Genomic DNA, 20,111 nt, shown 5'->3' on the forward strand with positions numbered 1-20,111 from the left:
ACAGATTTTGAGAAATGCTGGGTGCTCATGAGTGGCTTGTATGGAACCTGCAGTCGTTAGGAGAATGGCCACTAAAAAAAGTCCATTGAATGATGCACGTTTGATTGCATAAATAAGTACAACACAATTATTGGGGATCATTATTAAACTGTGAGATCAAATGAAACCAAAGTAATAATAATTGCATTGAAAGTCAGTGGACAGATAACACCCTCTAATTTGTTTGAAAATACTACCCTAGCTTATTATTGATGCTCAATCGTGCAATTATTAAAAAGAAGACCTCCAAACTGACAATGCTAATAATGGTGATACATCGTCACAACACGAAGGGTTCTCACTTTGTTTTAATTGAAGGGAAGCTATGGAAGTGTTTTCCCTCATTTGAAAAAAAGTCTTCCTTTTTTCTCAGACCATCTGTCTGGCTATTAAAATCCCATCAGCTTCATTGCGAGAACGCTTACTTCCCCCATGCCTGCCATCCCAAAGGGGGCTCTCGGAGCCAACAAGTTCATGATACCGCAGGGCCCTCCAAAGGAAGGTGTGCTGCTCCTGACTCTTCCTTTGAAGCGTCCTTCCTTCCTTTCCTGGCCTCTCCATTCACAGCTGCACAGACCCTGTGATTCATTTCCAGGCCCCCACGTTAATACGCAGAAATTAGTTTATATCTCAATAATGTGTTGATTCATTCAACTGTTTAAGAAATAACTGTCTCTTCTCAGTGGTCTAGGCTCTAACGAGACAGTGCTGGATCTTCACGATAAACAGGCTTGGGGTGAAGTTCAACACTTCAAGTTCAGAGCATGCTTTATAGCTGAGGGGCCCGAAGCCCATGAAATGAAGTGACTAAGTCAGGAACAAAGGTAGGGAAAGGAATACCTGTGTTCCTCTGCTCGGACCCAACACCTGGATTCCTAACCCTTGAGACCCTTGGACTTGTGTGTCACCTTATTTCAAACCCTTCTTATATTTCCCCAAATCCTTTCTGCCATCACTGTCATGGGAGATAGTCATTACTATTATTAAAAGGCTGACTTTTCACCTCCCCTCCGCTCCCCCCCCACCACCCCCGCCCGGGGCACATTCATTACTGAGAAATCTCATAGTACCTCTTCACACTAGAGGCAAATCCCTCTATGTTTGAAAGACTCTAGCATAGAGAAAGAAATCCCTTCCCCTTTGGTAGATGCAGTGGAAAGAGCTAATTGCTCTCACTCTGGTGGTCTTGGGAAGGGGCATCTCCTGAAGACCCTGCAGGAAGACAAAGGGAAAACCCTCCAACTCAAGCCAGCATGTCAACAAGGGAGACGCGTTCACTACCTCTTTCCTTGGGCTGTAGTCCATACCATTGTCCTTTCTAGATGGAAGAATCTGTCAAATTGTAACCAAGAGCCGAGAGTTCCTGATGCCACAGAACGGCTCTTGGAGTCCAAGCAATTTCTGTGGATTGGCCTCTGACCTTCTCTTCACTTTCCATCCCACTGCCCCTTTATCATCTAAAGAAAAAAGCTGATGAGTAATGGGGATGGAGGGACACCAGTCTCTGCATCTCTTTCAAACCCAGTGGATGGTTTATTAGTCACGATGGTGCTTTTGCAAAGTGAATGATGGGTTTTTGTGGTATCTGAGATGAATTTAGTTGGTATAGGGATGAATGTTTAAACAAATTTAAGCTGAGTATTATTAATGAGTGTCAAAAATTTAACCAGTGCATTAAACCAGTGATTCCTTAGATATTATTGCTTAGGATGAGGCTAAAATGGGATCAATTTAAAGATACGTGTTTGATTAATAACAATATAGGTGGTTCCTGGGTATGGCAAAAATAATGCCGGTGGTACCCCAAATACTGAAGGATGGGAAATCTCGATTTAAAACAACATCCGCCAGCTTTTGAGTCCCTATTCTGTGTTCAAATCCTTTATACAGATTATTTTAATTTTTATAACACGTTGCTTGATAAGCAATATTATTCCTGTTGCAGGCAAGAAACGGCGGTTCAGTGAGATTAACCACCCTGCCTGAGGTTGTAGAGCTAGTCGGTCTTCAAACCCAAGCCCGTCTAATGTCCAAAAAGGGCTCTTTCTCCTGGATCCTGCTGCCCAATCAATCCAGAAGAAACTAGGGCAGGCAGTGGTTGGGTTCTAGGGAAAATCTGTGGTCCTAGGCTGCCCCGGTGTGTGGTCCTGTCATCTGGCCTGTAATTTTAGCCTGAGTCCTGGCCACAGGCACTGCGGTTTCCTCTCTCAGTCCACAAGCATTTACTTCCCTGCTGGGTAGTTCTCTTTGATCTCCAGGTCCTCATCGAGTTCTCCTTCAGCAGCGTTTCTGGGACTGGAAGGGGTGTCTGTTCCTGCCCGGGAGGAGGCGGGAGGCAGGCCCCTCCCTGATTTCTGCCGCTGCTCCTCTTCCCTCCGACCAACTGTCATGGACTCTCTGGCCCTCGAGTTCCATCTGCCCCGAGAGGGGACAGACCCCGTGCCCAGGCAGCCTCTGCCCATCCTTTCTATGCTTTCGCGCACCGCGCTAACCTCATTATGCTGAGCTTCTGCCTCCCGTCTCCCTTCCCATCCCTGTCTCCTTCTCTCTTAGATGTGGGATGGGGATGAGTTCCTTTCCCTCTGCATCCCACTTTCCCTCACACCAGCGACCCCACCAATTCTGCCTCTGGCCACATCCCTGTAACCCTGGCACCAGGTACCGTGGCCACGGAGGCCCATTGGGAAGCCTGAAAGGCACAGTGCTCTCAAGCTGGAGGGGAAGCCCTTTGAAACAGAACTTCCGGGCCAGGGTCTCCGGTTCACCTGTGAACTCGGCGGGGAGGGATGCGCTATTCCAGAACCGAGGCTGGGAGAGCCGGGGAGCTGCTGCTTCCACGGCCAGCCAAGACTCAAACCAATTTCTTTCTCCCTCCCTTCCTCCATCTGTCCTTCTTTCTTCCTTTCCTTTTTGTTTTTCCTTCTTTCACTGAAAAATTTTGCTGAGAGCCCACCATGTGCCAGACACTGCCTTAGCTGCTTCATTTGGACGCATCGACCAATCCCCCATTTCTTAAGCAAGTGCCTGCCACGTGCCGGACACCATGCCAGGCAAGGGGCACAGAGGCAAACCCGACACCTCCTGTCTCAAGACCCTTACTGTCCGGTTGGAGGGACAAAGTACAAGAGAGTGCCCAGATCTTGTACATCTGAACTGGCCGGAGTGAAAAATGCCCGACAGTGGAGCTCCTTTGGCGTTTGCAGCCCGTGGGAAAAAGTTGAGAGTTGCCACGTGGCTTCTGGCTTTGATCAGTCCCCACCCCTCCTTTCACTGTGTCAAAACAAAAACTGTGAAATGCCAAGACGGTAGAAATGGTTTCTTGTCACAATCCGCCCCAGATATAAAGCCCCATCTCTAAGCAGACGTCTCCCTGTCATAGAGAAAATCCCAAAGAGGAGAAAACCGTCCATTTCTCAGTGCTATTTGAGGCCTCTCTTTTGCTAAATTCTACTGCCCTTTCATGTGACTTTGTGGGACAGTTAGAGAAGCCCAGAGCTTATCCAAGGCTACAAGCAGGGATGTAATCCGGGAGGAAGGAGGATAAAGAGACCCAGGAGTGCAGTTGGCTGGGCCTCCTAAAGGTGGGATTTCATCTGCCCTAAAGCATCAGCAGCAGAGTGTGTGGTCCAGAGGGGAACGTTTGGTGCAGTGGAATGGCAAACTCTCTTCAGTTCCACAAGCATAACTCAGCTCCTACTATGTGCCAGGCACTGTGCTAGGTGCCTGAAGCTAGATGTTGGACTGGGACCAGGGTGCGTGGGTCCTAGTCCCAGCATTGTTGCTAGCTAGCTCCATGGCACCAGGTCCCTTCCTTCTCTGGGCCTCAAGTTCTTGGGTCATAAGGTGAGGGTCTGGACTAGGTGAGCTCCCTGGATACACTGCTAGTTGCCTTCCTTCTTTCCTTTCCTTGTAGCAACAGAACCCCTAATTTTTCACCATGCATGTGGCCACTTGGGAATAAGATTATATTTTCCAGACTTCCTTATAGTTAATGTGTGGTCACATGACAAACTTCTGGCCAATGAGACCAAAGCAAAAATGTTGTGTGGTGTCTTCCAAGAAACCTCCTTAAGAGCCATGTAACAGGTGCCTTTTGCCTTTGTTTCTTTGTGCCATCCTCCACCTTGATGCCTGGAATGTGAAGGCAGTGGCAGGAGCTCTGGCAGTCACACTGGAGATGTGAGGTCAAAGGCCACACTCTACGGATGGTGGGACAGGGAGCGGTAGGAGCCTGCATTTGCTAACCAGTTTGTGGAGCCTCCAGACCAGCTTTGTATTTCATGTCTCCAGATTGGTTTCCTTGAGAAAGGATAAACTTTTTGGCTTATTTAAGCCACTGTTAATTTTCTTTTTCTGTTGCTTGTTGTCAAATCTAATCCTTTCTCATACAAGCTCTAAAACCCCTTCCAGGGGAACCATTCTGAGCTTGTGATATTAGGGGAATTCTTTAAGCACTCACTCCCTGTGCTAGGCAGAATAATAACCTGCCAAAGACGTCTACAGCCCAATTCCTGTAACCTGTGACTATGTTTCACATGTTATGGCAAGGGCCAATTAAAGTTGCAGATGGAATTAATGTTGCTAATCAGCTGACCTTAAGATAGAGAGATTATCCTTGATGATCCAGGCATGGGCAATGTAGTCACAAACATCGTTAGAAATGGAGGAGGGGGCTTCCCTGGTGGCGCAGTGGTTGAGAATCTGCCTGCCAATGCAGGGGACATGGGTTCGAGCCCTGGTCTGGGAAGATCCCACATGCCACGGAGCAACTGGGCCCGTGAGCCACAACTACTGAGCCTGCGCGTCTGGAGCCTGTGCTCCGCAACAAGAGAGGCCGCGATAGTGAGAGGCCCGCGCACCGCGATGAAGAGTGGCCCCTGCTTGCTGCAACTAGAGAAAGCCCTCGCACAGAAACGAAGACCCAACACAGCCAAAAATAAATATAAAAATAAATTAAAGAAAAGAAAAAAGAAAGAAATGGAGGAGGGAGGCAGAAGAATTAGCATTAGAGAGTTGCACCATGAGAAAGACTCTGTCTGATGCTGCTGGCTTTGAAGATGCAGGAAGGGGCCACTGGCCAAGGAATGTGGACAGTCTCTAGAAGCTGGAAAAGGCATAGAAACAGATTTTCCCTTAAAGTCTCCAGAAGGAACACAGTTCTGCTGACACCTTGATTTTAGCCCATTGAGACCAATTTCAGACTTCAGACCTACAGAACGGTAAGACAATAAGTTTGTGTCGTTTTAAGCCATTAAATTTATGGTCATTTGTTACAGCAGCAATGGGAAACGAACACATTTCCTCTGGTTTCTTACTGGCAAAGTGAGAATCATATAACACCTATGTTATAGAGTTCTGTGTGGTTTAAGGAAGGTGACATCTGGGTGGTCCACAGGACAGGGCCCAACACACAGGAGACCCTCAAACAACATTAGCTCTCAGGGAAGATCATCCCTTCCTCTCACACCTCTATACAATCGCCTTTAGCCGTTAATGACAATAGTAGCTGAAACATATTGATATGCAGTGCTCAGGACTGAACTGATGGCTTTACCAAATTCAGGCACTCTGAATTTATTCAGTGCCTGGGAGGAAAGTAGTCATCATCATTTTAGAGGTGAAAAAGCAGGCCCAGTCCGTCAGTGGCAGAGGTAGGATTTAGGCCCATGTTCACCAGAGCCCACTGGCCATGCTGCAAAAGCTTGCTTCTCAAAGTGTGGTATCAGCCTCACCTGGGAGCTAGAAACACAGGCTCAGTCCCCATCTGGACCCCACATCAGCATCTGCAGTTCAGCAAGATCCCCAGGTTACTAGGGTACACATCCAAGTTTGAGAAGTGCTGCTCTAGACCCAGTAGCTCTGTTCTCTCTTTGACCTTATTCTTTGGGAGGCAGCCTCCAGTGGTTTCATTTCCTTCATCTGTGTTGTGACTTTCTCCTCTGTTCTACTTGGCAAACTCCTCTTCATCCTCCAAAACCCACTGCAGAGGGCACTTCCTTAGGACCCCTTCCGGACCTCCCCACATAGAGTTGTTCTTTTGTCTGGCCCTTACACAGGCCTTCACAGTGCCTGAGCTCACTGGTAATAGTCTCGGTACATGCCTATCTCTTCTTCTAGGCCTTGATCTCCTTTGGAGCAATGGTATGTCTTTTGTCATCCAAACAACACTGAAACTGACTAAACACCATACTAAGCGCCAGGTCTGTTCTTAGTCCTGGGGCTACGGTAGTAAATAGGACAGAAAAGATCCTGGTTTCTCAGAGCTTATATTCTGGTTGGGAAGGAAATAATACACACTGTAGACAAATTAGGAGAACACGAAATGAAGAAAAGAGAGACTGGGAAGAGGATGGCTGCTGTCAGCTGGGGGGATCAGGGCAGACCACCCCCCGTAGGAGCTGACTTGTTTCTGTGCCCCACAAATTAGCATAGAGCCTGACATATCAAACATTCAAAAACTGTCAGATTGGATCAGATCTGACAATTCTCCCAGATCAAACTGCATGTCTTTAAGTTCATGTCCTTTCCGAGCAATTGCTAGGCAATTTTTTTCCTACCAAGAAACTCCTGAAATTCCCCTCTTCTCTATGAAGTCTTCCGAGGTAAAAATTTAAAGTAGAGAATCCCTCATTCTCCAGCAAAGCCCCTGCCTCTCTCTCTTCAGCCAGCACGGACAACGCGGACCATCTCCCTGGTGCCTGCCATTTAGTTATTGAATAAAGCAAACCACGTGGTCAGCACGACAGGGTGCATTTCCCCGAACTGGGGTCAAGGTCAGAAAATGTCAACTTCTAAAAGAGAAGCTCTGAAGGTGGCATAAAATGGGTGAGAGTCTCTCTTTTTAAAAGCGACAACTTACCCTAGAGCTGCTGAGTAAAAAGGAGTAGATGAGCTTGCCTTCCACCTGAGTCTTATCAGCAAACACTGCTTGGGAATGTTGGATGTTTATGCATTTATTTCCAGATGCATGGCTTTTTCACTCTGTTAGCTGCTACACTCTGCCTGGGCTGGTGGTGTTTTGCTTACGTTTTCAGCCCTTGGAAGACAAAGACTCCACCTGTAATTTGTCATTGGCAGAGAGGAGTGTTTGCAAACTCGGATGCCTACGGAGGCCAGAGGAAGGCCAAAGCAGCCCAGCAGCCTCAAAAGATACTCGGGAGCGATGGGGACTTTGGGGAACTGCAGAGAACCTGCCATACCTGAAGGGACATCGGCTGCCCTGCTCCTGCTCGTTGTTGCCAAGCAGGAAGGGGGCTCAGGGTTACAAAAATCTGATTTTTTTCCCCACAGGAAGCCAAAGACAGGGCTTTTTTAAATAAGAAAGTTCTCGATTTGTAGAATATTTTGAGTTGCCAAAGAGTGACAACTCACAGGTCACTGTTTGCAACTGTTGGTGTAATCAATGATAAACACGCTAGTGATAACAGCATCTGGCATTTAGAGAGTGTTTACTATGTACCAGCATCTTGTTAAGCACTTTGCATGGAGCATCTTACTAAACTTTCACAATCAACCCATGCGTGAGATACAATTTTCCCCACTTAGACACCAGAAAACCAGCTTAGAGAGGTGACATGCCTTGTCCAAGGTCACAAAACTGGTAAGTGATAAGGTTGGGATTTGAACCCAGGCTGTCAGATGCCAGAGCTGACACGAACTACAGGCCTGGCTAGAACATAATGCATTCTTTCATTATGATGATACTGGGGAAAATCTGAGATTCAATATGCATCATAATCTCAAATGTAAAGCTTTTTTTCTTTATTCATTCATTCATTCATTCAACACTGACTGAGCAGCTACTACTTGCCAGTTCCTGGAAACACAGGTGTGGAATCACTCTACCCAAGATTAAAGGTACCATCTTCTTCCTGCAAATTTCTCCCGTTTCCCCTGTCTCAGTGAAGGTCACTCACTGTCACACCTTGCTCAACACAAGTGACAGTCCTGGGTCCTGTGGATCCTTGGATTCTGTTCCCTTGCTCGACAGCCCCCCTGCCCCCTGCCCTGGGTCAGCTGCTTCATCACTTGCTGGGCTGGGCAACCATCTCCTCCCTGGACTCCCTTCTCTGTCCTCCTCTTCTTCCCATTTCTACTTCACATGGCTTCCTGAGCCATCCTCCTAAAATGCAAATCTGATCATATCATTTCCTTCTCAAAATTCTCCTCTTTACACTCTTTACATGTGAACCATCCCTTCATGATGTGGTCTCTGTCTAATCTCATCCCTCAGGACTAACACCTTCCCCTACCTCCCTTCCTGCATCTGATGCTCCAGCAATACTAGAAACCTTGTGTGGTCCCCCAAACATCCCATGCCCTCTCACACCTCTTCCTGGAAGAATCTCTCCACCCCTAGGTGCGCTTGCAGGGGTCCTCCAATCCCCCACTGGGGCATAAGCTCCTTGAGGGCAGGGGCTGTGTCTTTTCGCCTTTGTAAACCCAGAGCCTAGGATGGTAACTGGCACATGGCAGTGACTGAGTACATTTTGTTGAAGAAATGGACAGGGGGACTCATGGTCTGGAGGTGGAGACAGAAATGGAAACAGGCAACAAAAAAGATGGAAGATGCTGCGTCGGAGACATGCAGAGATGCTGTGGAAGGAAAGAGGGAGGGAACGTGAGCCAGGTGGGAGCAGGGTGGGAGGGGGCAGAGCTGTTGGGGGAAGTGACAATTCAACTGAGTCCTGAAGACAAGTGGAATGTGGTTGGAAATGGCCCTCTAGGCAGAGGGCTGGGGAGAGGGAATATATGTATGTATTCACCTCCTCCCTCTCCACAAACTACAAAGAGAGGGATATCTATGCATTTTGAGGCATCCTTCTGTATTCAGAGCTGTGGGAAAACCTGGTAGCCCCTCCACTTTTCCCTACTCTTCCCTGGGTAAGGAGCATATCCTAACTGAAGCTTCAAAGTTTTTAAAACTTCATCAAACGTGGAGCACAAACAGAAATTTCTGCTTAGCCTTGCCTTCAAATTCTCAAAGAAATTTATTTATAGATTTTGGGCCAGGGGAAAATTGTAAATATAATTCGTGTAACAGAAGGCTGTGCACAGGTTTTTGGGTTGGACAGGCTTGGGTTAGAACTCCAGCTCTGCTACTTGCTGTGTGACCTTGGCCAAGTCACTTAACTTCTCTGAGCCTCTTACAATGGAGATAGTGGATATCATAGCATATACCTTTAGAATTGTAAAGATTAAATAAAAGTTAACCCCTGGAAAGCATCTAAACAGTGCTCAGCACAAAGGAAACACTCAGTGAATGATTAGTTATTATTATCGTATTATTAGTGTTAAAATGATGCCAGAATAGTCATTTTCAGGGTTGCTTTCTTTGCAAAATACGTTGGAGGAGAATTGGGGAGGAGAGTTCTCGACCTTAGGGAAAATTCAAGAAGGATAAAGAATAAGACTTGTGCAGACAGAGATCCAGGTTGAGGGGAAAATGTGGCAGAAATGAATGAATGATCCTTTATGCAGAGAAAGTGAGAAGAGACAGCCTGGGGCAAAATTGGGATAAAGAAAGGTCTAGGGATTGATACAAGTATATGTATGGTTGAGTTGCTTTGCCGTACACCTGAAACTATCACAACATTATTAATCGGCTATACTCCAATATAAAATAAAAAGTTAAAAAAAAAGCAAGGTCTAGGGATCAGCAAGCAATAGTCACCAGTGAATTTTGCCCGATGACAAGACCAGAGAGAGGCTGGCACTGGGGCATTTAAATTGCGTGGTGGATGGTGTAGCAAAGCAAGGTGCCAATTCCCCACTCAATGAGGCTACGGCAACCGTGCACCTGGGATTTCGCCCCTAATCTGTGGCATTCTTGTTAACAGCTGGAAGACTACCCAAGGTCGAGGAAGTTTAGGGAAGAATGAATAAATATAGTGTCAATAAGGAGAAAGGAAAGGTGGCTCCTCAGAGGCTGACTCAGGGCTGCCAAGTCAGTACCTCTGAGCCAGGCGATAACGTATGAGGATTTGGATTGAGAGAAAAGGTGACAGCTGCCCAGGAGGGAACAGGCTCGCAGTGCCTTATCAGCTTACTGAAGCTTTGTGGCAAAGCAGTGGCCCAGGAGGCGCCCAAGGAGAGTCCCAGGTTGCGGGGTGCAAGAGAAACCCTTGCCTGTTCTCAAGGATCTTTCAGATGCGGTTCCAGCCACACCTTGGAGGGATGACTGGTCAAGAGGAGTTTTTAAGAGCCCACCTCCCTCCCCTGATGGGAGCTCCTTGAGGCCAGGCACCGTGGCCTTACTCATTCACTCCACATTTAGCTCCTAAGCACGCTCTTTGTGCCAAGGCCGACACGCCCCTGCCCTCACATGGCTCACAGTCTTCTAGGGGGACACAGACCATAAGCAAACAAATGCTCAAAAGAAAAGAAGTCAATGTTAAGACGTTAAAGAAGGAAATAAAATCGAGTAACGGGACAGGGAGCTACTTTAGACGGGGCAGTCAGGAAGGCTCCTCGAGAAGGTGGTATTGAGCAGAGACTTGTCTGCAACCTTGTAACCTCAGGGTCCAGCCCGTTGTGTGTGGCCAATAAAGGCTTGTTCCGCTGGGAAGGGAGCGCCTTGAAGCACCTCTCCTGTATATCGCCTACAGTCTTCTTCCTTCCCCCCTCTTACTCTCTGTTCACTACAACTAACTTAGGGCGAGTCACCTGGTCCCTGCCACAGCCTCCTCCTATGCTTGCCTCTTCCCAGTTAAATCACACCAGCTCCGGCCGACCCCGGCTCCCATCCAGCAGGGTCCGAACTGCCAGTGATCTCGCTAATGGACAAAGCCAGGTGCGACCCTCCCTTGCTTCCCAGCTCTCTGGACCCCCCTTTTCTCCCACGCCGAAACACAAACTGCTGTGTGAGAGCCATTTCTGTCCCTTTGGGATCCCATCTCCACTGCCTCCCACACCCCCCCTCCCTGCCTTCTACCTTCCAGCCTCACTGGACCATCGGCACGGCTGCTTGGGCATCTGTGTTTCTGCACCTGCCGTTCCTTCTGTCTGAAGTGCGCTTCATCCCCCCAGCTTGCTCACCGCTACGCATCCTCAGAACCCCGTCTTCCCTGACATCCCCTCCTCCCCAGTCTCTCTGCTCCCAGAATTCCCCGGGCTTATGCTTCCCACTGTGTCATCAGCATCGAATGTTCACTGGTTTGTCTTCTACTAGATTAGAAGTTCCTTGAGGGCAGATGGAGCCTTTGCCTCTGTCCTAGACTCTCACACAGCACCTGGCAAGGACTCGGAAAACTGTGGAACAAAGATCAACTATCACCCTTTTCTTTGTCAAGAAAGGTTCTCGTAAGACCACACACTTCCCCCATGTTGTTTCCTGAGTCACGGGACAGGCACTAAGGGCAAGCTGGAGAAATCCCTTGGGCTCTCTCAACACCCTGCCTGCATTTCTCTCTGCCAGCAAGATAGTTTTCCATCTTCCTTTGATTCCAAGGCACAAATTTTAAGTTTTAAGGTTTCTGAAATTAGAGTATGTTTTACAACTGATATGTACATGAAATTTGTTTTCCCCTGTCCCGAAAGCTGTTTAAGTAGATAGTTCATTTTTATAATCAGTGGCATCAGAACTGAGGGAAGATGGAACTGGGAGATTAGAGCTCTTTATACACCCAGGAGAAAGGACCGGGATGCCGGCGAGGCCACAGAGTTCAGCGACGATCCCACGACGGCTGACAGGCATTTCTTGGCATTGGGGAGCACAGATCACATCCCTCTACTCTCATTCCTATTTTCAAAAACTCTGGCGGATTTAACCGAACCTCATTGCCATTCCAGCTCAAATCCTCAAAGATCCTAACTGACCATAAGAGATGCCAGGAATCTCTCTGAGTCTGGGGGAGGGTGATAAGGTGAGGTGGCAGCAGGCTATGTCAAATGTCTTGCATGAAACAGAGTCATTTTGTGAGATGCCTGTTTGGGATTCCCTGCTTGGACTCACCTGGAGGGTCCTGAGGGAGGGTGGGTCTTGTTCACTTCTGCCTCCCAGTGTGTACTGCAGGATTGGCACCTACCATCAACACCTCCACTAAGCATAGTTTGCATTTTGTTGATTGGAGTTGAATCAATCTATTTCTTCCCTTCTCTGTGCTGTGATAAGTTTTGAGGCCAAAGAGACCACCACACTCAGATGTGGGTGGAATCAGGAAGAGCATGACAGAGAGAAGGGAATAGTGCTCTAACCCTCACAACAACCTTAGGGGCAGGCACCATCAGCTCCGTTAGAGAGATGGTGTGAAGGAGGCACAGAGATAGAATTAACTAGCTTAAGGTCACACAGCACATAAGCAAGAAGCCAGAAGTCAAAGAGCAAAATTCTTTAACAAGACTAGCAAGGCCCCACACCCTTGGGTGCTAACTATTTCTGCAGCCCCCTCCCCACACCATCCAGCATCATCCCCTCCCCCAACCCCCCTCCATCTGGGTCCTCCAGCCACCCTGGCCTCCTCCCAGGACTTGCTCCTTCTCTTCCTCACTGATCTTTGCACTTGCTGCCCTCCAACCTGGAAAGTTTCTTCTTCACCCAGTTAACTTCTATGCATCCTTCAGATAGCCATTCACATCTCACCTCCTCAGGGGAGACTTCTCTGATTAGAACGATCTTAATATCATAAACTCACAGTCTCGTGTGACTCTCCTTGAGAGGACTTAGCATAGTTGTAACTTACTTTACAACTATGTTAAGTGAGAGTCTTTAAAGTAAGGTCTGTCTCTTCCAGAAGGCTCTGAGGGCAGTGACCCTGAAGGGAGTTGCTGCCCACCATGACCCCAACGCTTGGCCCAGCACCTGGCACGTTGCAGGGGCTCATCAAAGATTTAACAAATAAAATAAACGAGTGAAGGAATTGCTTGATCTGTGACTGTAAACTAACCTGGAAACTTAAAATGCATATTTCATCTGAATATGGTTTTTTTGGCCAAAATACTTATAGTCAAGGCTAAAAGGAACCATTGCATTTTTGAACCATTTAAAAATCTCCTGCATTATCAGTCTGGATACATATCTCCTCCTCCCCCACTGACCTGAAAGCAAACACTCATGGGAAACTCTCCCCGAGGATCTTTGTGACAGACGCTCTGGATGATGTGGAGAGAGGAAAGCATGGCCAGTATCTATTTAGAGGATGTTCACCCCCCAGCACTTTCTTCTCAGGCATTTATTTTCTCTCCAAACACTTTCTTTCTTATTATCTTTGTTATTGTCCCTTGTGTGTTGAAACACTCTCTCTCCTTCCCTTCCCTCTTCTCTCTGTGTTGAGTCCATTATTTATTTTTTAGAATATCAAAAAAAAAAAAAAAAAGAAAGATGCTTTTGCCACCATTGCTCACGGTTTGTAATTTAAAGAACAATCCTTTGACGATATGAAGGGAACATTATTTCTCAATGCCCACCCTGTAGTGGGCAGTGGTGGTTTGTTCATTTGCCAACAAAGGTGGGTTGACTCTTGCACCATCATAATTGCTGCGGCTACAGCAACGGGCAGAACAAAGACCCCTGCCCTCCTGGGGCTGACAGTCTAGTGGTGCAGACACACAACAAATGGCATGAGTACATTTCATAGTGTGCTAGAAGGTGGGATGTACTCTGTAAAAAAAAAAACAGAGCCAAGAGGATGTATGAGGGGTACAGGGTAGGGGTTGTTGACTGTAATTTCAAGCCAGGTGATCAGGAAAGAAGGTGGCACTCATCGGTTTAATGCCAACCAATCACCCTGTGAGAAGGCTGTTAGACCTCCTTTTTGTGGAAAGGGAAACTGAGGCTTGGAGAGGTTAAATGACTCGCCCCAAATTGCACAGCTCATAAGGCTGCAGTGCTTGAAGTGAACCCAAGTCTGTGTGGCTGCAAAATTCTTTCAACTGCACCACATACAACAAAGCTGCATCTGAAAACTTCCGTGACTTCAGGGGACATAAATCTGTTATTCTTTGAAAACTGCTTGCCAACATAAAACTCACGGAGAGTTTACATTGAGGACACTTCCAAAATGAAAGGGCAAACACGAAGAGGCGTGTGGTGGGTCCAGCCTGAAGTTCCGTATTTGTTCCCTTGGGCTCGCGGGAGTGAGAAGATTATGGCAGAGTTGTCACCCAGCAAGGTGCAGGCAGCTGGAGGGAGTGGCGTGTAGGGGAGTCAGGTGGGTCAGAACTCAGGTGTCCTGACAGGCTTGGGTTGGGCGCTCAATGGGGACACTCAGTGGGATGCAGACAGAATAGAATCCAGGGCTGGCAGTGAATCTGAACACAAGGCCGCAGAAGGCCAAGGTTCATGCATAGAGCCCTCTGGAGGTTTGCAGGGTGGAAACAAGAGACCTGGATTCAAATTCTCCCCCTGCCACCCTCTCTGCCCACGTGGCCTTGGTGTGAGGTGTCACACCTGGCACCTGTAAAGGGAGGGGCAGGAGGGCAGTGTGAATGGGCTGGGATTTGCAGGGCTGGTTCCTCAATAAAGGAATCAGGTTTGTCTTACAAGGTGAGAAGGGCTAGGAAAGCGGGGCCTGGTTGCGTGGAAAACTGCTGATCAGCACCGAAGACCTGAGGCAAAGTCCTCGAGGTCCTGGGAACTGGGTGGGGAAGTTTCGTAAAGAATTCTGGGGAAGGTTTTGGGGAAGCTACATAGGGATGGTCCATGATGCCTGCTCTCTGCCCAAAGTGTCTGTTCTGGTGAGTATTAGGATCAAACTAGATTTTGGCATCCTTTAAAAGCTGAAGAGGGAAGAAAATCAGTGGGTTAATTTTTTTCTTCCCCGTAGAGACTGAGTGTACTGATAATTTTTCTTTAGCTAATTAGGAGCTGTGCAACCCAATGACTGACTCCTTTTGAATTTTCTCATTTTACAACAATGAAGTCATGACATTCTTTTAAAGAAGAAATTCCATAACCTATATGGGAAAAGAATCTGAAAAAGAATGGATATATGTGTATGTATAACTGAATTAATTTGCTGTACACCTGAAACTAACACAATATTGTAAATCAACTATACTCCAATATAAAATAAAAAATTAACTTAAAAAAATAAAAAAGAAATTCTGGGAAGAACAAACAAATCATCCTGATTTCCTCACCTCCTTCCCTCTCTCTCTCTCTCTCTCTCAATTACTTGCTTGCTGCATGTCCTTATGATCTTTGAATTAATTTCAATAGTTTAAGAATTTCTGAATCAATCCATTGATAGATATTTTTTCTGTACCTACTGTGTGCAGAGGACCTAAAGAGAATCAAATTATCTTGGGAATTATGGAGCGATAGGTACACAGTATGAAGACCCATTAGTAACTTCTAAACTCAGCTCTTCCACACATAAAGGTAAGAGTGTCCGGGAAAGGCAGTTGGCATTTCTAAAATAAAAGATATGTACTTTCCTTCTGCAGAACAAGAGAGCCATGGCTGAACCCAGCGTGGGGCACTGGGCACCTTGCAGGCCAAGCAGAAGCTATGCAATTATGAACTTGGAAAAGATAGTTCAGGAAAACCCAGACACCTCTTACTCAAAGAGAACAGGGATGGAGAATGGATGGCAGAGCCCCTGTGAGTAAGCAAGTTGTGGAGGAGAAGAGAGGAAAAGCCAGGAAGAAGAGGAGCTCAGAAATTCAGCATAGGGATTTGAACAATCTGGACAGAGAGAAAGATTTTTGCTCTGCTTCACAGCAAGGAAAAGGGCGAGAGAGGGAGAGAGAAGGGAGGATGCCTTTCTGCTATGGGCCACTTTGTACTGCTGCTGGCTCCTCCTCTGCAGGGCTGGGAATCCTCTGGGGGAGACATGGAGCCCAGACAGAGGGGAGGAAGGTGCAGGAAAGAATAAATACAAGGAGTGAATTTCTTGCTGCCCCTGGAGACGATGATTCCTTTTGGTGACAACAGAGGTTAACATACTGAACAGCAAGTCACCGCGTGGCCCAGAGACAGCACGCTTGGAACAAGCTGTTTTAATGTCCTGTTGTAGATTTTATTGAATCCTTCTCTGAAAGGGCCAATTCATCTCTCCATTCGGAGGCTCTTAAAGCAGCTTTCCTGAAAAGTTCAAGAACTTTTCCTATCATCACTTTCCATCTACATGGATCCATGTGCAGACCATCCCCCATGCTCTCAAATCCCACTAAAGACACTAGTCTGCTAGGGGTTTCAAGTTCACACACAGAGACACTACTACTCTTTACTCTGCAGAGGGAGAAAATAAAGGCTGTGATTTCTTCTTGATTCCTCTTGCCTTCCCCCTGTGTCTACCCCCTAACAAGTGGTCCTGTTCTCTTCTCATTCCTCAACAGAGGAATTCATTTCAAAAACAGCCATAGAGGCAAAGAAAGGTTTTCTGATTCTTATTTTCATCAAGAAGTGAACAACAACAAAAAAATCATCTCAGGAGATAAAAAGCCCTAAAGCAAACCGGAGAGCCAAAGAGATCAGAAGAAGACAGGGTTGTTTTTCATGTGGAGTCATTAGCAACATCTTGGAGAGAAGATTGGAAATCTGTTCACAACTTTTTGGATACGGGCAGGAAACACAATAAAGGGGTGATGGGAAATCTTTTCTGAGAGTCCAGTTTCTCACAAAAAACACAGGTTTGGGGAACCTGGCAACTTGATTTCCATAAAGGCCAGCCCTATTTTGAATGCTCAATAAAGCAAGCACACGAACGCCCCACAAGAACCATCTTTGTTAACCTGCAGAAATAAGTGCGTTTATAATCTTTGGAAATCAGTGCAGTCTTTGAAAGTATGTGGCTTTAAAACCTTCAAACCACTTCCTAAGTGGCCAAGGCCCAACTTCCTAAGGGGGGGAGTCTGAGGCCTTCAAAACTCCATATGGACAGAAGCTTTGGAAATTAAAGGCCAGGTTGAACTGGGGCCCTGAGTACCCACCCTTCCTGCCTGGGCCTTGGCTACAAGTGGAAAAGGCACAGCAATCCTAAAGCAGCCTGGCCCAGCCTTCCCCCCGACTGCCGGGAGGCCCCAGTCCTGGGGAGAAGAGCCAAACCCACGGCTCCTGTACGAATCACACAATCCTTGGGAAGTGTTGCAATACTAACCCTTTTAGGGATGATTCAGGGAGCGAGGTGTGGGTACGGATTGGAGAGAAAGCTGAAGGGGGCGGGCAGCACATTTGGGGATGTGGGCACCAAACAGATGGAATTTTAATGAAAATACTTAAGCCTTTTAACGCATAAGTGATCCAAAGCCACTGTCTAGTCCTCTTCCCTTCAGGGAATTAGAAAATGTTTAAAAGATCATGGTATTAAGAATTTGCACATAAAACCCTGATAAAGTATATTTATACCAACTCACCAATTTCTGGGAATATTTCTCCTAAAATCATGTCCTGTCTTCCGTCTAATCTCTTGGCTGCATATCTTCATCCATCTAACTAAAATCCAAGGAAGGCAAATTGCTACTGTGGTCATTTCCCTAAAGCAACCCTCATTCACTTTGCTTTCCTTCTCTTTTGGAATAAAAGCGTGCCATAAATGTTTAATTAAATGGAAGTCTTTCCACTGTTAGTGAGTAGCTGCATGAAAGCCTCTTCATTTTTTTAAAGCAGGGGTGTGTTTAAAGCAGTGCCTATTAATTTCCCGATATTGATTCTCCAGCTGGGGAAGAGCATATAGTGTTCAGCATAGAGCTCCGCTGCAGACTATGTTCAAGGCAGCGGTTTGGATTGAGAAAGGGCACCAAATGCAGTATGCGTCAAATAGACCATCGCTCAATGAAGTCACTTAGCTATTCAAAACATGTTCAGCCATCACTCAACCACTCGCACCAAGATTGTTGGGGGGGTGGGCATGGAATTGGTGCTCTTTCCCAGACATAAACATTTCCCAAAGAGCAGCTTTTGCTCAGTTTGGGTTAGACTGAGGGGCCGCATCAGTTCTCCCTCTCCCTGTCTGTTTCCTTCTCTTCTCCTCCATCTCCTGGCTTCAACTCCCTGCATCACCATCCCATGTTGAGCTTAACAAACAATCCTGCAGTCCCCGCTTCCCGACGCTGTCTCAAACGGCCTCTGTATTGGTTCATATCAGAAGCAAAGCACATAAGCTTTTCTTTCCACCCAGAAACATGTATCTCTCTGTGCATGTCTTCCTATGGGTGGCTGTAGCTTGTCCACACAGACATAGGTAGCCGCTCAAATGCAGCCCCTCATATTAAAGTCTGTTGCTAAATGCAGGTTGTATGACCTGCAGGAGTTTTTCTCCCCTGTGTTTATTAATGTGTCTCAAAGCACATGCTTTCATCCGTACCCGGATCTTCCAGCCTTTCCACCGTGGGGACCGCTTTGCCCACAGCACATGCACAGGCACACGTGTCCCAATGACCCTGCAAGATCAGGGCAAACCGCTGACACCCCTGACCCACTGCTCTCTCCTGTACCCCCTCAACCTCCCCATGCCCTCGTCTCCCTCCCAGCCTCCCTGCACAATGTCTGATTCCCAAGCTGGCTGCAGTGCTGATTCTACATGCTTCTGGATAATAGACATGTCACTCTGAGTGGAAGTGAATTGGTTCTCAGCCTGACCTGCAAGTGAATTGCTGTTTATTAGAACTTGGGTCTGTCTCCTGTGAGAGACGTACGTGTTTTTAGACTTTGTAAACGTTAAAACACACATACACACAGCCAGTCGCCTCGAACAATATGTGTGGCTCATAGACATTACGAAATGCGCTTGAACTCAGCTTGCGATCCTGGAATAATTAGGATTTACCAAATACGGGTTCTTAGAAAAAACAGATTTTTTTAAAAAAAGGGGATTTTCAGATGATGAGGTGTCTGGAACTTTTGGGGAGTAAGGGGAGGAGGAGGGGAAAGGAAGAGCATTTTGCAATTCTTCATTACGAAAAGAGGAGCAGTTATTTTTTACCCCCTCATAGATGGCCATACTACATCCAAAGGCAAATCCTAATGATTCCAAAGCAGGTGGAGCACATTTGACTTTTAAAGACAATCTCTTGTTGTTTTCATCATATCATAGATTATTTCAATGAAGAGGTTTGAAGGAAGGGGGGTGGTGGAGGCTTGAGAGTTGACTATGGTTTTTGCTTATTGATTTTCTTTCCTCTGAAACTAACCCAACCAACCTTGATCTGTGGTGGAAGGAGTGAAGTAAGAAAATGGTGGAATGTAAAGGGAACTTATTTGGAGGCGGGTGGGGAGGGGGAGTGAGAAGAGGAGGGGGGGGTGGAGAGGGGGAGGAGATGGGAAATCAAATACCTTCCAGGCAGCAGGTTCTCCATAATCCAGAATGGGTCATAACTTCCTCGTTCTTTTTGCTGGTTTCATTCTCACTGACACTTTTGGTCTTGCAAACCCCTCTGGAGTAGAGCCAATAGTCGGTTCCCACAGCTATGGTCATCAGACTGAAGGCAGCGAAAGCACCAACGGTGGTTAAAAGCATTTGAACACCTCGATCAAACAGCCCCATAATTCTTCATTATATAAACACCCAACCGACTTCTGGTTCTCGGGAGAGTGTGTGTGAGGGTGCGAGTACTAAAGCAAAAAAATAAAAATAATTCCACTACTAATATAATGGATATATGTGTTAATAGAGGATATGGAGAGATATAAAAAAAGGGAGGTAAGAAAGCTCACGGAAAAGAGTGTAAATTATAAAGATCACACGGGAAGAGAGGCTTGCCTTTTGAGATCAGAAACTGTTCCAGTTGCAGTGATTAAAAAAAAAAAAAAAAAAGGAAAAAATAAAAAGACACCCCCCACCCCCCCAAAGTGAGATGCCTTAATCTCTTTTCCTAAAATTCTGGTCTCCAGTTTCCATATGTGATAGCTAATTTGGAGAGGGCTTCCACAGTGAACCAGGGATCAGCCGCATTCTCAACACAATCTCTCATGGTCGGGACCTAGACAGTTAGAGATTGTAAAAGCCGAGATGCAACCTTCCGTCTTCGCTCTCGGCTCTGCGGCCTGCGCCATGAAAATCCTTTGCTTCGCCAGTTCTCTTCCTTTGGGGGGGGGGGGGGTCTCGGGCGTTTTCGTTTCAGACCAGACTTCCCAGTATTCTGTAAGCCCTTGATTTCAGCTGAACAGGTGCGGGGGTCTCGCCTTCCATGGT

At 46.8% G+C, this 20,111-nt stretch overlaps 1 protein-coding gene across 1 annotated transcript in view; it reads right to left on the reverse strand.

The window, feature by feature from the left end:
* CACNG2 (calcium voltage-gated channel auxiliary subunit gamma 2) overlaps positions 1-19,472 on the reverse strand; it is a 122,958-nt gene extending 103,486 nt beyond the window's left edge. Inside the window, exon 1 of the mRNA XM_082350328.1 lies at positions 19,253-19,472. Within this exon, the coding sequence (XP_082206454.1) occupies positions 19,253-19,463 (211 nt within the window). The 5' untranslated portion in view covers positions 19,464-19,472. The remainder of the gene's footprint in view (positions 1-19,252) is intronic.
* Positions 19,473-20,111: the final 639 nt, after the last annotated feature.

This window comes from Balaenoptera borealis, assembly GCF_965194805.1.
Source record: "Balaenoptera borealis genome assembly, chromosome: 13".
Taxonomy (NCBI): domain Eukaryota; kingdom Metazoa; phylum Chordata; class Mammalia; order Artiodactyla; family Balaenopteridae; genus Balaenoptera; species Balaenoptera borealis.